General features: G+C 53.7%; 1 protein-coding gene across 1 annotated transcript in view; it reads right to left on the minus strand.

The window, feature by feature from the left end:
* The window catches only part of PRCD (photoreceptor disc component), a 19,063-nt gene extending 5,108 nt beyond the window's left edge, over positions 1-13,955 (minus strand). Inside the window, exons 1-3 of the mRNA XM_035025934.1 lie at positions 13,882-13,955; positions 13,500-13,568; positions 11,402-11,481 (exon numbers count right to left, since the gene is read on the minus strand). Of these exons, the coding sequence (XP_034881825.1) occupies positions 11,460-11,481; positions 13,500-13,568; positions 13,882-13,955 (165 nt within the window). The 3' untranslated portion in view covers positions 11,402-11,459. The remainder of the gene's footprint in view (positions 1-11,401; positions 11,482-13,499; positions 13,569-13,881) is intronic.
* Between the last annotated feature and the right edge of the window lie 806 nt (positions 13,956-14,761).

Raw genomic sequence — 14,761 nt, forward strand, 5'->3', positions numbered from 1 at the left:
CGTGCTTATTATCAAGTTGCCACATTTGTTTATGTTTGCCTATTTGACTGTAAGCTCTTAAGGCAGGAGATGTCTATCTCTCTTTTTTTAGATTTATTTATTTATTTGAGAGAGAGAGCGCGCACGCACAGCAGGAGGAGGGAATCTCAGACTCCCCATAATCCCACACCAGGGCTCCATCCCACCACCCTGAGATCATGACCTGAGGGGAAACCAAGAGTCCCTCGCTTAACCGACTGAGCCACCCAGCCGCCCCAGGAAACATCTCTTTTAGTTATTTTTCTTTTCTTTTTTTTTTTTCTTTTTTTAAGATTTTATTTATTTATTTGAGACAGAGAGAATGAGAGAGACAGAGAGCACATGAGAGGGGGGAGGGTCAGAGGGAGAAGCAGACTCCCCGCTGAGCAGGGAGCCCGATGCGGGACTCGATCCAGGGACTCCAGGATCATGACCTGAGCCGAAGGCAGTCGCCCAACCAACTGAGCCACCCAGGTGCCCTTTATTTTCTTTTTAATTTCGTCACCAATACCAGTGCCTGGTTGGTATTTCGCTGCCTCTGCTCACAGAACATACTCAACAGGTAATCATGGGCTCACTTAGCAGTAACTTCTATCTTGTAAAATTGGCCCATAAGTTTCTCTGTCTTACCCTTGAAGATACTGTTTTGTATAATACCGAAAGGGGGAGTGGGTTCTCTCCCTGTACACTAGGAGAGGGTGTTTTTGTTTTTTTAAGATTTTATTTATTTAAGAGAGAGAGGGAGGGCACTGAAGGAGAGGGAGAGGAAGAAGCAGACTCTCCACTGAACAGGGAGCCCCATGCGGGATTGGATCCCAGGACCCTGAGATCATGACTGAGGCAGGCACCCTTGGAGAGGGAGTTTTGTTTTTGTTTTTAAGATTTTATTTATTTTTCTGATAGACAGCAAGAGAGGGAACACAAGCAGGGAGAGAGAGAGAGAGGGAGAAGCAGGCTTCCCTCTGAGCAGGGAGCCCGATGTGGGGCTCGATCCCAAGACCCTGGGATCATGACCTGAGCCAAAGGCAGACACTTAACGACTGAGCCACCCAGGTGCCTCTGGAGAGGGAGTTTTAAGTGTGGAAGTTCCAAACACTGCAGGTCTGCAGGCGAGCGACCTGCTGCAGGTGAACAATAGCCAGAGTGGATACCTCGTGGCACTTACTCTGTTACTCCTGGAGCACTAGATGTGCACTGATTTGTTTAATGTGCACCACTGCCCTGTGAAGGGCACCATCACTACCCCTGTTTCACGGATGAGGGAATGCAAGCATTGAGCGATGAAGTAACTTGCCCAAATTCACACAACTGGTACTTGCTGGAGTCGGGGTTTGAGCCCTGCATGTAGAGTCCATGCTTTCACCACTAAGTTGTACTGCACCAGGTGTATCTATACATCAGTCTTATTATAGGGCTTCTGGTTGTGGGGGAGAGGAGCAAAGAGGGGTTTTGTGTGTTTGCAGGGGTTGTTAGGGATGAAATTACTGGGGGGAATGATGGGCACCTGTTCCACAGTTTTTGAGCCACTTTATGGCAGGAAGGGTAAGGAGGAGAGGCTGCAGGAGCTGATGGGTGCTAGACCATGGGCTCTGGGCTCTAGCAAGGCTGTCTTGAGTCCCAGACTGGTTGCCGCCTAGTGTGTCCATAGTGTAGCTTTCACACCCGACAGGACACTTAGCGGAAGAACAGCAGGCTCACAGCGGATGGGGTGTCCCGGGCGGCTGGGCAGCGGCCAAGAGGCCAGAGTAAAATGCAGTGAGAGGACTTGTGACTGCGCACCTGTTGGGCACGCTGCCTGGACAGGCCAGAAATCCATGGGAAAGACCGGGGGGCTCAGGCGGCTAAGCATCTGCCTTCGGCTCCGGTCATGATCTCAGGCTCCTGGGATGGAGCCCCAAATTGGGCTCCTTGCTCAGCGGAGAGTCTGCTTCTCCCTCTCCCTCTGCCCCTCCCCTCCTGTTCCTGTGCTCGTGCGCTCACGCGCTTTCTCTCTCCCTCAAATCAATCAATCAATCAATAAACCATCTTAAAAAGAAATCAGTGGGAAAGACAACAAAGAATGCATCAGATTTCTGAATGAGCAAGCAGGGGTTCAGAGTTGTCGAGACCAAAGTGTTAGATGTTGTGATTTCTTCTTTTTTTTCTTTTTCTTTTTTTAAGTAGGATCTACACCCAACACGGGGTTTGAACTCAGGACCCTGAGACTGAGTCATGTACTCCACTAACTAAGCCAGCCAGGCGCCCCGAGGTCTGGGATTCTTGAGTTTTATGTGCGGTGGAATTATGATGCAGCCGTTATCCAAGGCTAGTGCGGATCTGTGGTTACTGATATGGACAGAGTCACACAGTCCAGTGCTCAGTGACAGAAGCAGAACACTAGCGGAGCAGGGCCAAAGTCCTCGGTGCAGTGCAAGGGCCTTGGCTGTGAGCACAGAGGTGAGATCTAGTCAGTTGGCCTTCTGTGCTCGGGTGATGAGCTCCCTGGGTTCCATTCACTGATAGGATTTCAGAGATGGTATCCGAAACCCACATTAATAGGAAGCCGAGTCTTTGGAATATTGAGGTTAATTTCTTAACCTGGAAAGAAAGCTCTACTATCATTAGTAAGAACAGGAAGGTGGATAGGTATGTCCCAAGCAGTTGGCTGCTTATGTCGGGAGCAGTCGACCGGTGATTCACAGGACGTTCATCTGCGTGGCAGCCCACAGCGGTTCTTCCTCCATCTCACAAGCGGAACAAAGCTACTGGCTGTCTTTGTGCTTTGGTGGAGACAGGCTCCTCCCCAGCCCTAAGGGCGAATCTTGATGAGTCGGCACCAGACCCTTACATAAATCTATTCCTTCTGCCAGGAATTCAGAAAAGGGTGTGTGATGCAATTATGCCAAGTTTGGGGAAGTGTTCTTGTTTTTAAAAACAACAGCCTCTCTTCTGGCTTCGGGACGCTGTGAAGATAGGGTGCTTGAGGCTGTGGCAGCCTTCTTGCATCCGTGAGGCTTGTTCCAAAGCCAGAGCCGAAAGTCTGACGTGGCAGAGCAGAAACAAAGAACAGAGTCTTCATGATGAACTGCCGAAATACCAGTCCTAGAGCCCCGTACCTTCAGACCTTTGTTTTGACTCAGAGACACATATTTTAACATTTTAATATTTCTGAATGCGAGGAGCATCTTACAAGCAATGACATGTTAGTTTCAGTGAAACACAGAATCAGAGTTTTTCACATTTATTTATTTTGGGGGGGAGGAGCAGAAGGAGAGGGAGAGAGAATCCCAAGCAGACTCCCCGCCGAGCACAGACCCCCCCCCCACACACACACAACGCAGGGCGCAGTCTCATGACCCTGAGATCATGACCTGAGCCGAAACCAAGAGTTGGGCGCTTCACCTACTGCGCCACCCAGATGTCCCAGAATGGGAGATTTAAAAAAGAAGTCTCCTTACTGTTTGAGCCACCCTAAGTTGGGTGTTCTGTTAGAGTCACAATCGTCCTAAATGATATGATCCACATGTCCCAAATCTTTTTCGTTTTATTATAATTCTCTGAAAGAACAGGTCATGGCAAAATAAAAGGAATGAGCTGACACGTGCATGTCCCCTTTCTGAAAACACAAAAGCTACTGTCTATTGAGTGTTTGCTCTGGGCCAGGCTCTGCTCGAAGCACCTTCCTTTGAAGAAGCCAACATATTGAGGCCAGACTGGCATACGAAAACTGTACATGCTTAACGCCTCAGACTTGATGGGTCTGAACACATTGCATGTACTGTCCCTTCATTCTTCCATCTGCCCTCTTATGATCACCCCCCTTTTGCAACCAAAGAAGCCAAAGGGCAGAAAGGTGAAAGTGATCAGTAAGTGGGAGCGTTGAGATCAGACCTCAGACAGTCCAGCCTCAAAGCCTCTGATCCTCACCGCTGTGCGGAGTTTCCCGGAAGAACACAGGATGACAGTGGGACACATTTTGCTTCACTCCAGTGGCCTGACTTCAGCCAGCCAGAAAGCCCAGCATAAAAGCACAGGGGTTTTTTTTTGTTCCCGCCTGGGATTTCTGAAGATCATGAAAGCGTGCCACAGATTGTGTTCAGCAGAAATCTGGGACTGTGGACCACAGCTTTAACCTCCTGCAGGGGGGGAAATGTCGCAAGGCGTATCCCATTCACTGAGAAGAGGCGACCTTGGCATGGCAGTGGGTTGTTTCCTGTGTTTGCTAAGAGCACACACATCACTTGCCTGCTCAGCAGAGCTGTTGCCTCTCGTAAAATTATTGCTTAATGGGTTCTTAACAAATAAGTGAATGAGAAGAACATGTAATATCCTGTTGACCTCTTCTGCTCATTTTGGGACACGTCTCTCCATTCCCAGGAACCCTGCCTTCTCACGAGTGTTGCTCAGCCTTTGCTTATATTGTTTGTTCCCTTTGCCTCGAAATTTCCTTCCCCTCATCCTCTCCTCTGCTGAGCAAATTCCAGCTCCTGTGTCAATACCTCCTCCGCAAAGTCTCACCTGAGAAGCTGCAGCGGTCCCGAGCTCTCTGCTGGGTGTTCTGCCGCAGGCTGGTGAAAATACATGTTCCTCGCCCAGGCAGGCTCGGAGCCGTCCCAGCCCTCTGATTCTAGCTCAGTAACCCCGCGCGAACCACTGCCCGTCCGTCGCAGCCTCTTTTCTCATCTGGACGTTTAGAACAGTGCACGCACAAGCGCCTCCACGGGCCGGGCGTGAGGGAGCGCGTCACGAACAGAACCTTGTTATTTGAGCACACTTCTTAGGATACTCACTGTCATGATCATTTGTTTTCACATCTGGCTTTTCCACTAGACTGTGAGCAAGACAAGGATCAGGTCTTCATTCTTGTTGTTTTTTTTTTTTAAACTCTTTAAGTCATCTTTATTGAGGTATAATTTACATACAATAAAATGCATGCATTTAAAATGTACGATTCAATCATCCCATCAGCCGTACACCCGTATAACCACAACCCCGGTCAGGATTTAGAACATCTCCAGCACCCTGAAGGGCACCTTCCTGCTATTTCACAGTGTCCATATCTAGCCCTGGCACCAGACAACCACTGATCTGCTTTCTGCCATTCCAGATTAGTTCTGCCTGTTCTAGAATCTCCTCTACTTGGATTCATACAGTAGGTGCTCTTTGGGGTCTGGCTTCTCTCAGTGCCCCGTGTTATGACTCATATCGTGGTTCATTTCCTTTTTATTGCTGAGTAGTATTCCATTGTGTGAATACACTGCCCCCTTTCCTATCCGTTCACCTGTTGAAGGATATTTGGGTTGTTTCCAGTTTGAAGCTATTATTAATAACCCTGCTCTGAACATCTCTTTGTGTGGACCAGGTTCATTCCTCTTGGATAACTTCCTAAGAAACTGCCAAACTGGTTTCCCAGCAATGTATTAGTACAGGATTACGGTCGTTCACCAACATCTATCATGGTCTTTTAGCCATTCTGGTGAGTGCAGTAGTATCTCATAGTGGGTTTAATTTGCATTTCCTTGATGACTTACGATGTTGTGTATCTTTTTATGTGTTTACTGGCCATATGTATACTTTCTTGTGAAGTGTCTATTAACCCCCCCCCTTTTGGGGGGCTGTCTTCTTCTTATTGAGTTGTAAAAGTTCTTTATATATTCTGGATACGGGTCCTTTCTCAGATTTTTGCTTGGCAAATATTCTGGGCTTTCCAAGAATTTCGATAAAGTTCAACTTATCTTTTTCTTTTATGGTTAGTGCTTTTTGTATTCTCTCAAAAGGACTTTTCTTTCTCCATCGGATCACCTTCGTGGTGTCTGTTTTGGCGATCCCTCTGATCTGTGTGTATACCCTTAGGAACAGCATGCTGTCCTGAGCTCTGCTCTTGTCTCCTCGCCAGAACGAGACCCCTGCAGTCTGCTGGGGCTCCCCTCCCCACGCCACAGACAGGGACCTGGGTGAGGCAGACACTGAGGCGGCCATGTGGTCACCGTCCTGTGTGGTGCCTGCTATCAAGTGTCGGTTGCTTATATTCTGCCATGTTTTCTAGCTCTTTGTGGCAGGAAGTCTTGCTTCATTTCTGCACCCACGAGGCCCACCATACAGGTGCTCCATCCACGCTTGCTGAGGGGGCGAGTCATTGTCAGCACCTCCAAACACGGCCCATCGTAGCCTGTTCTGACTGGGAGAATCTGGAAGTGGTCCATCCCCTTCACTTTACCAGACGGTTCTTCTTCTGAGGGTAGTCAGGGGTCCCTCCCATCCTCAGCACCAGACCACTTGGGTTCCACACTGCCTGTTAAGTGGGGAGACTGAGGTCCAGAGAAGGAAAGCTCATGTGACCAGACAGCGGCCAAGCCAGCACATCTGGGCTTCCTCAGCCAGGTTCTTCCTGTTGTCCCCCCTGGCAGGTCGGGCACCGTCCCTTTCGTCACGGTCTGACTCCAGCACCTACCACAGGGTGTGTATGTCGCAGGCTCCCGATACACGCTTCTTAAGTAAATGACCAAGAAGAAATGAAATCATTTCTTTGAATGCTCCGTTCACCTGGCCTCTGCAAATGGTATTAAACCTGTGTGTGCCCGCGGGCACGTGCTTTTGCACGGACACGGGACCGGCCATTCCCATCCAGGCTCAGAGGCCATAATCTATCAGAAAATCTTTTTTTTTTTTTTTTTCCTGGTTTTAATTTTCTCAGCCACCCTCTCAGCTTAATCCCCGCTAGGGGGCATGTGTATCCCACAGAGAGGGTCCGTAATCCCTAGGTATAAGGGCTGGTTTCCAGCTGAAGTCAGCGGGTCCCTCGTGAGGCCACCTCCTTGAAACTGCACACCCTCCCCTGCAAAACAAACAACAGAGCCTGCCTCCTCAAGCTCCCCCATCTCAGGCTGGGCTGCTGGCTACCATCCTCTCCTACCCCCAGGGCTCTGCAACAGAGCCGTAGTGGCAATGAGTGACAAGCTCAATGATGTCTGTCGCCCTGGCTAGGGGCCACTGCTTCCTCCCTGAGGGCCGTGACAGGTCCTGGAAAGGCAGCTCTCCTCACTCCCCTCAGTCGGCAGGCCAGGACTGGCCTTACGGGGCCCAGAGTCTGGCCCAGCCTCGAATGATGAGTTTCTGCAGAGTGAGCAGTGGGAATATCACTGGACGGGGTCCACAGCTCTCTTTCCCTGTGCCCTGGGGGACAGGTCACACCCAGGACGTCCTCGAGCCCCAGCTCAAGACTTGAGTCAGTGCTCTGTGCCCCAACACCTTCCCAGGCTTTGGCATCACGTTGCCCGGGCACACATCCTGGCTTCACTACTCGCTGTGAGTGACCTTGAGCAAGCTCTGTGAACTTCACTTCCCTTACTGGGTAAATGAGGATGACAACAGTTCCTGCCCCATAAATGAGACAATGCATATAAATAAAGCACTTGGCACAGCGCCTAGCACAGAAGAAGTGTTTGAGACACATTAGCCATTATTAATAATATTATTAGTATCATTATATTACTATAAACCTTGGCCATTTCCCTTCTTTCGGGGCTCACAAAGAAGCATTACTTCCCTCTAGCTCAAGGTCTTGGGCTTCTTCCTAACTGAGGTCCTGTAAAGAGTCCCTGGGAACCCGTGGGACCAGTCCTTATGCCACCGTGCCCGCCTCAGATCAAGTGCCACGCCCACCTTGTCTTGGACCAGGGCCTCTGCTGGATGCCCTCGCCCAGAACCATCCTGCCCGCATCCACACAACCACACGTTTGGGACGGGTGGGGTACTCCCGGTGGCGGCATCTGCCCCCTAGGGTGACACCGGACAGCATCAACTGATGCAGCTGCTACGTCTGCTTCCCACCCCCGCCGCCTCATTAGCTCTCCGGTCATGTCCCAGTCTCCAGGAGCGACAGGCAGCAGCCCCGAGTCTCAGCCACAAAGGTAGCCGACAACAAACAGCACCTCCCTGCTCCCGCCCTGCCCGCAGAGCAGCCTTTTCCCTGCCACTCAGGTTCCAACCAGCAGAGAGATTAGAGATTAGCATTCAGATGGAGGGTGGAAAAGCATCAGGGCCATCACCTCCTGTCTTCTCTAGGAGCTGAGATCCATGCGGGGAAGCAGAGCCCGTTGCAGGGAAGGTGTCCGGGTCAGACCTCCCACTGGAGGTTGGGACAGGGTTCCAGGCACCCAGCGGTGCTCCCTGGTCCAGTCTGCCTGGCTGCCGGGTCCTACCGGGTGCCCCTGTGCTGGGCCGGGCTCGGGCTTGTTTCCAGAACTGCCCATGGCCCCGCTGTTGAGTATGGGCAAAGACAGGGCAGGAAGGGCCATGGGGTGAGGAGGCGAAGGACTAGCTGTTCTGAATCTACCACTGTTGCAAAGTGACCTGTTGTTCAGTAGTTAACACCGTTCCCCAGGCTCAGATATATTGAACACTTACTAAGTGCGCTAAGCACTTTAGACACGTCATCTAATTTAACCCTTACAAGAACTCTGAGACAAGTTTACCGTTACCCTCCTCTTAGGAGAAACCCCAGGCAAGGGCGTTCAGCAACACACCCCAGGCCACAGAACTGAGAAGAGACGGTGGAGTCAGGATTCAAATCCGGTGCTCTGAGTCCGGACTCCTCGCTCTTAGATTCTATATTTCATGAGAGCCAGCACCCCCCCGGCCAGGGAGGCACCAGCTCTCAGCCTCAGCGCTGTCTCTCCGGTTGCCCTTAATCCCTTCCCTCCTATTATGGTCAGTCTGCCAAGCCCCTGGGCTTTCCTGCTCCCGTTCCCAAGCAGCAGCTCTTTCCAAGGAAATGGGGTGGGGGGGAAGGAGGCAGTCTCTTGGGGACACTGGGTCCGCCCCCTGCAACGGGAGATAGTGGGCTGAGGAAGGAGCGCCCCGGGGCTGGGCAGCCTTCTCTAGAGGAGCACTCGGCTGAGGGTGGCCCCTTCCTGCAGCAGGAAAGGGGCAGCAAATGTGCAAGTTGTGCAGAGAGCCCAGGGGTGGGAGAGCCCTGGGGAATAAGAGGGAGCGTGGGCTGGGCGTGTGGGGAAGGTGTAAACACAATCTGCTCCCACCGAAGCCAGCCTGCTCCTGGGGGAGAGGGCCCCTCCCTCCCGGCCCACATGGCACCCCAGCTGCCAGGGCCCGGGCAGGCGCCAAGGCCAGCCAACACACTCCCCCCATCCCCTCGCCTTCCCTCCCTTCATCTGGGACCCATGCCTGGAGGAGCCACCATCCCCTGAGCAGGCTCCTAGAACAGTGCTGCGAAGGGGTGTCACTTTGTGGAGGTGTGTCTGGGCCGCCAGCCGGCCCCTGTCCAGCCAGGTGACCTTGGCCTGACAATTCCTCAGACTAGTGCAAGGAGACAGGCCACCTGGAAACGTAGAGAGCAGAGCCGAGGCTGAAGTGACAGGAACATGGCAAATAAGATTAGACGATGAATACACAGGTAGGGCTCAGGGACGTAGACGGGCCCCAGGAACGGTGCCCTCTGGCCCTCAACCAGACAGCCCTGTCACCAGGAAGACCGCTGCCTGGAGGAGAAAGACAAGCTGACAGGAGCTGAGACAGGTGGTCACGAACTCCTGGCCCGGGTCAACTGCGCAGTGGGGCTCTGTGGTGGTTCCAGCCCAGAGCTCCTTCCCCTGGTGGGACCCTTCCCCTGCCTCTGCCCCACCCTACTTCTAGAAGCTTCCACAGCACTGCCAGGCTCCCTGCAGGATCAGCAGCCCCTCCCCCATGGCTTCAGTGTGGGTCCCCTCTGTCTGCAGCATCTCACCCTTTCCTTCCCTCCTTCAGATGTGGAGTCACGGCGACAGAGGGGCTTCTGTCTAGAGAACTCCCCATCTCCTGCCTCCTGATGGCAGGGGCCAGCCAGACGGAGACTTCGCTGCCCACCCACCCGCCTGCCCGCCCGCCCGCCATGGGGGCTGGATGGCAAGGAAGGGGGGTGCACGTGCAGGAGGGGGTGGGGGGGTGCTTTGCAAGATGAATGGCTTCCAGACAGTCGGGAGCAGCTCCCTGCAGGTCTGTGCCTGGATCCCAGGGAGCAGAAGCGGAAATCTGCTTTGATCTCTGCTCTGGATCGGGCAGGATTGTGAAGAGAGAAATGGCAGAGCAGCTGGGGGCAAAGGAGGCCGCTGCGGTGCTGAGCAGTCAGCGGATTGACAAAAACAAGTGTCATGCTTCTTCCCTTCCCACAAGCTACTGGCCCTTTGGAACACACGCACGCATGCACACACGCGTGCCTGGAAGACACATTCGGAGCACAGCTGAGAGATGCCTCGCTCCAGCTGCAGGCAGACATGTCACAGATCCAACTGGCAGTTCTTGCAGATAATTTCAGCAGGCGACAGGGTGCGTCCTGGGGACCGGGGAAGGGAAGTGCCACAGGAAGTGCGTGCCAGCCGAGCAAAGTGATGCCACGCAGCCTTGGACCACAAGCGTTGGGGCTGCCAGGCCAGGGGAACCCCTTTTCACAGAACAGTTGCAAACTTCCAGGTGGTTTCAGAGACGACTGGGCCCTGGTGGCTAAGAGCGCGGGTGGCTCTGCAGCCTCCGTATGAGGCTGGGGGGGGTCCCCCATTAACTAGCTAGACGACACTGGACAAGTTCGTTAGCCTCTCTGTGTTTCCTCATTTCCAAAATGTGGACAATAACATGCCCAGGCTCCTTGGGTTATTGCAAGGATTAAGTTAGGAAATGAATAAGAAGCCCTATCAGCGATCCTTTGGCTCTGGGGCTCCCTGCTCCCCATCTGCTCCTCCTCTAGCCGCCCCAGAGTGGACCCCGCCGAGTCCCGGCTCTGGGCCGGCCTCAGACGGTCCTCAGGACCTCAGAGGAAGGGAGCCCAACCCAGAGCAATGAGCGTCTCTGCCCCTCCTGCCGGCCCCAGCCAGGCCTTGCCTCAGGAGTCCTGCCACCAGCACAGGGGGCAAAGTGAGGACAGGTCCAGGGGCTCAAAGGGAGGGGTCTACCTTCTTGATGGCTGCTTTTTCCCATTCTCCTGCTTCCTGTTGCTGCTTCTACCACAGCGTCCTTTGTGGGTGGGGAGCAAGCCAGGACTTGAACTAATACAGAAAACCAAACCAGATTAGCACTTCTTCCCATGCCAAGGCAGAGGCCTGCATTGCAGAATGGATATTCCAGAGCACCTCCTCTCCCTTAGAAGTCTGCTGGCACTTCTTCACCTCATCCCCAGCCCTAGAAAATGTTGTTGAGATCACACGTCGTTCCCTTAAAGCCCTTGCCTCGTGGTCTGGACCATAACAGGCTCAAGGTAGGAGCTGATGAGAGTCCACCCGCCTTATGCTCACCCTCCACCGATGACCACAGAGCGGGAGGTGGCCTGCTCTGCTCCCACACGGCCAGACTTGCAGAGTCTTCCTTCCTGGTCCCCAGCCCAGCCCTCTCCCCTCCAAGGCTCGCAGGCCTGCCCTACCTGCTTCTGCCCCTGATCTCAGTCCCTGGGGCCGAGCTCCGCCTGAAGAGGTGACGACTTACTTCAGAGACTCTTTCTCCCTAAACAGAAAAGCATGGGAGTCAGAGGATTGAGGGGGATGTCCTTCCCGTGTTTCCAGATTTCCTCTCCCTTCCGCCCCAGGCCTAGCAAGTCACCCCACTATGGAGGGTTAGGAGCAGCCGGGAAATCAGCTGGAATTTGTGACTGTGGAATTGGAGAGCAGAAATTTCCCTCAGGCCAGCCCTTGAAGGCAGGAGGTGTTAGGTGTTAGGCTGATTTTTCCAGTTAACTGGGTCCCGAGGAGTTAACAGGAAACTGCTTCCTTCTGGCTAGACCACAAGAGGCCAGGCCAGATAGTCCAGATTCAGCTCTCTCCTCCTGACAGGGGGTCTGGGCCTATTTCGTGTGGAAGAGACAGACTGCCTGAAGTCAGGGACCCGTCTGTCCCCATCGGCCACAAATCAGATGGATGACCTTAAGCAAGTAACTTACACCTCCCTGTCCCTCAGTTTCTTCCACTATTAATGAGAGATAGAAACGCTTGTCTTGCCAACCCTCTGGGACTGTTACAACCTCCAAGTGAGTTAATATATGAGAGACCTCAGGGGAAGACTAAAACCCTGATCAAGAGCCAGGTAACAGCAGGAGAATAGCCAGCTACTTCATGCCAAGTGCTTTACCATGATCTCAGTTTGAACCTCACAAACACCCCACACCATTCTGTTATTAATCCCAGTTTGTATATAAATAAAAAGGTCACGTAACTTTCCCTGAGTCTCTCAGTCAGTAAGCAGGGAGTCAGGATGTGGACTCTGGCTATACACCTCCAGACCCAAACTCAACCTGGAGGACCAGTCATCTGAGGGCCTGCTCTGTGTGAGGCCCGGGGCTCACCATTTCACCTAGGTCAGCCCATTTCACCAGTAGGGCTACTTGGGCACTTTCGTGACCATCTCAGCTAGCCTAGATGCCAAGGAAGGGCATCACAGAAATGCCTGTTTCCGGCACGTCCCCAGGGCTGCCCAGTGGGCCTTCTGACAGAGCCTGGAGGGATCCCAGCACCGAGGAGGAATTAGGGGCCACACACAGACAGAGACTCCCATTCTTGTGGCTTGCCAGTCTCTGTGTGACTGAGGGGCACTGCAGGTGGGTCCCACACCCCAAAAGAAGGAGACACTGGGGTGCCCCGGCAGGCAGGCACGCTGACTGCTCAGCCATCTGAGCCCTATGGGGAGACTCCCTCCAGCCAGGGGCCCTGGAGCCCAAGGGCATCCTGTTCTTTGTTTCACTAGGAGTGGGAGAAGGCTCGTAGATCTTTTGCCTGCCGGAGAGAATGTCACTCCACACAGGACTCCCACACTAGGTGGGCCCACAGGCACGAAAGAACATGCAAAACACTATGTTCTTAATAAATATTTGTCGATTTTTCCGGATTTTGTTGGGCACAGGAGCCCCTATCATCTAAGGACCCTGGTCACCCAGGGAAGGAAAAATCCATAAGTTCTCAAAACTTCACCCCTCGTAAAGGCCACATGGTTTCAGCCTAGGGAAGAGTTAACTTTCTGGCCACTGGAGACAGCGTCCAGCCCGCAGGAGCTGCCCAGCCAATGGCACTCCGTGCTGATGATGTCATGCTCCTCCTGCGCCTCCTATTGGGGACTGGACAGCCAATCCAGCTCGCGGCTTGGGCAGAGGAGCCGCTGAGGCTGAGCGGGGGCAGCCGGGGAGGGGGAGGGGGAGGGGAAGGCGAGCCGACCGCCAGAGCTGCTTCTGCCCCATCCCTCTCTCCAGTCCCCCTGCGCCTTCCGATAGGACCCTGGGGACCACCCCACACTCGGACAAACAAGGCAGAGCAGCTTTGGTCCAGAGGAGAGGCTGGGGGCTCCCACTGCCACCTAGAGAAAACATTCAGCCTGCCCACCGGGCACACAGGGAACAGGGTGGCTGGGGCGAGGGGCCAGCCTCCAGCGAGACGCACACACTCCTACACCTCCCCAAGCACGGACAGGGATAGGGAAAGCGGCAGCTTTCTTGGACGCACCCTCCCTCCTCCACCCCCGACTCTCTTCTGCCTTACCTGCCTGCCGACCGGAGGTCTGTTTCCAATCTGCTGCCCATAACGGCCCCGTCTACTCCTCTGGGCTCTCTGTGGGCAGGAGGAACAGGCAGGAAGAGCTGTGGGCAGCGCCCAGGCCCAGACCCCCCCTCTCCTGCAGGACCTAGCCATGGTGGGCTGCGGGGCTGGGAGCTTCAGCCAGAGTCTTTGAAGAGGTGCAAACTCTCCCTGCTCTGAGGGGAAGCCTCTCAGGGACTCCCTGCAAATCCACCCCCCACCCCAAAGCCTCCCAGGAGGTCCAGGTAGCTCGGGCCCACCTTCAACTTGGCTCTGGCCGCGCACAGTAGTTTGTCCCCCCCCCCCCCGCCCCCCACCCAAGCCCGCGGCCCAGTCAGTTTCTCACGGTTGGACCCGGTTGGCGAATCGGCGGCGCCAGAGCATGGCCAAGGTGCTGAGCAGTAAGAGGGTGGTGCACATGGCTCAGCAGCCCCATCCCCTCCCAGACAAGGTCTGTAGAAGAAGGCCACAATGGCCCTGCCCGCTCTCACAAGCCACTGCTGTCCGTCCTGAGGTTCCTGCCTACACTGGATTAGGAAGCTCAAGCTGATTATTGGAGTCAGCAGATCCGACCTTGTGCAGACTGATTAACCTCGCTCGGCCCAGGTTGTCTGCCGCAGTGGCAGGGTAAAGCAAGCTGTCCGTTCTGGATGTCGATGTGACTGAGACCTGGGCCCAACCCTCAAGGGGCTTCTAGTCTAGACACATGCCCTGGCCAGTTACATAAATGACCACAATAGAGAGACGTAGGTGATGGAAGGCACCTGCAGAGCTTCAGGGAATGCCCAATTGGAAGAGGAGCTGGGGGCATCAGAATTTGCAGGCTCTCAAGGAAGGTTGGGCCCCCGGCTGGAAGATTCTGCTGGGGGCTGCAGACATGAAAGCACAGGGCATGTTCCAGCAACTGGAAGTTGAGTGTCAGCAGAACAATGATGTCATGGGGAGGCATCGGGAGGGGAGGAAGGGAGAAGAATATTAGATGATGAAGCCAGAAAGACAAGGGAGGCCAGGGAGTGAAGGGCTGGTTAAGCGGTTCAGTTCTCCCCTCTGGACAATCCTCTCCAAATGTTACTGATGACACACCCCCTTCTTTAAAAGAGGGAATTTAAGTATGCATTGTGAAATAGGTATATGTATCCACTTAGACATTATATACTATACTACTGGGCAAACACAGTCCTGCACCACGAACACACATAAGACTTGTAAAGGATGAGATGAAACTA

Source organism: Mirounga leonina, unplaced genomic scaffold (genome assembly GCF_011800145.1).
Source record: "Mirounga leonina isolate KUSES-001 unplaced genomic scaffold, KU_Mleo_1.0 Mir_197, whole genome shotgun sequence".
NCBI classification, from domain to species: domain Eukaryota; kingdom Metazoa; phylum Chordata; class Mammalia; order Carnivora; family Phocidae; genus Mirounga; species Mirounga leonina.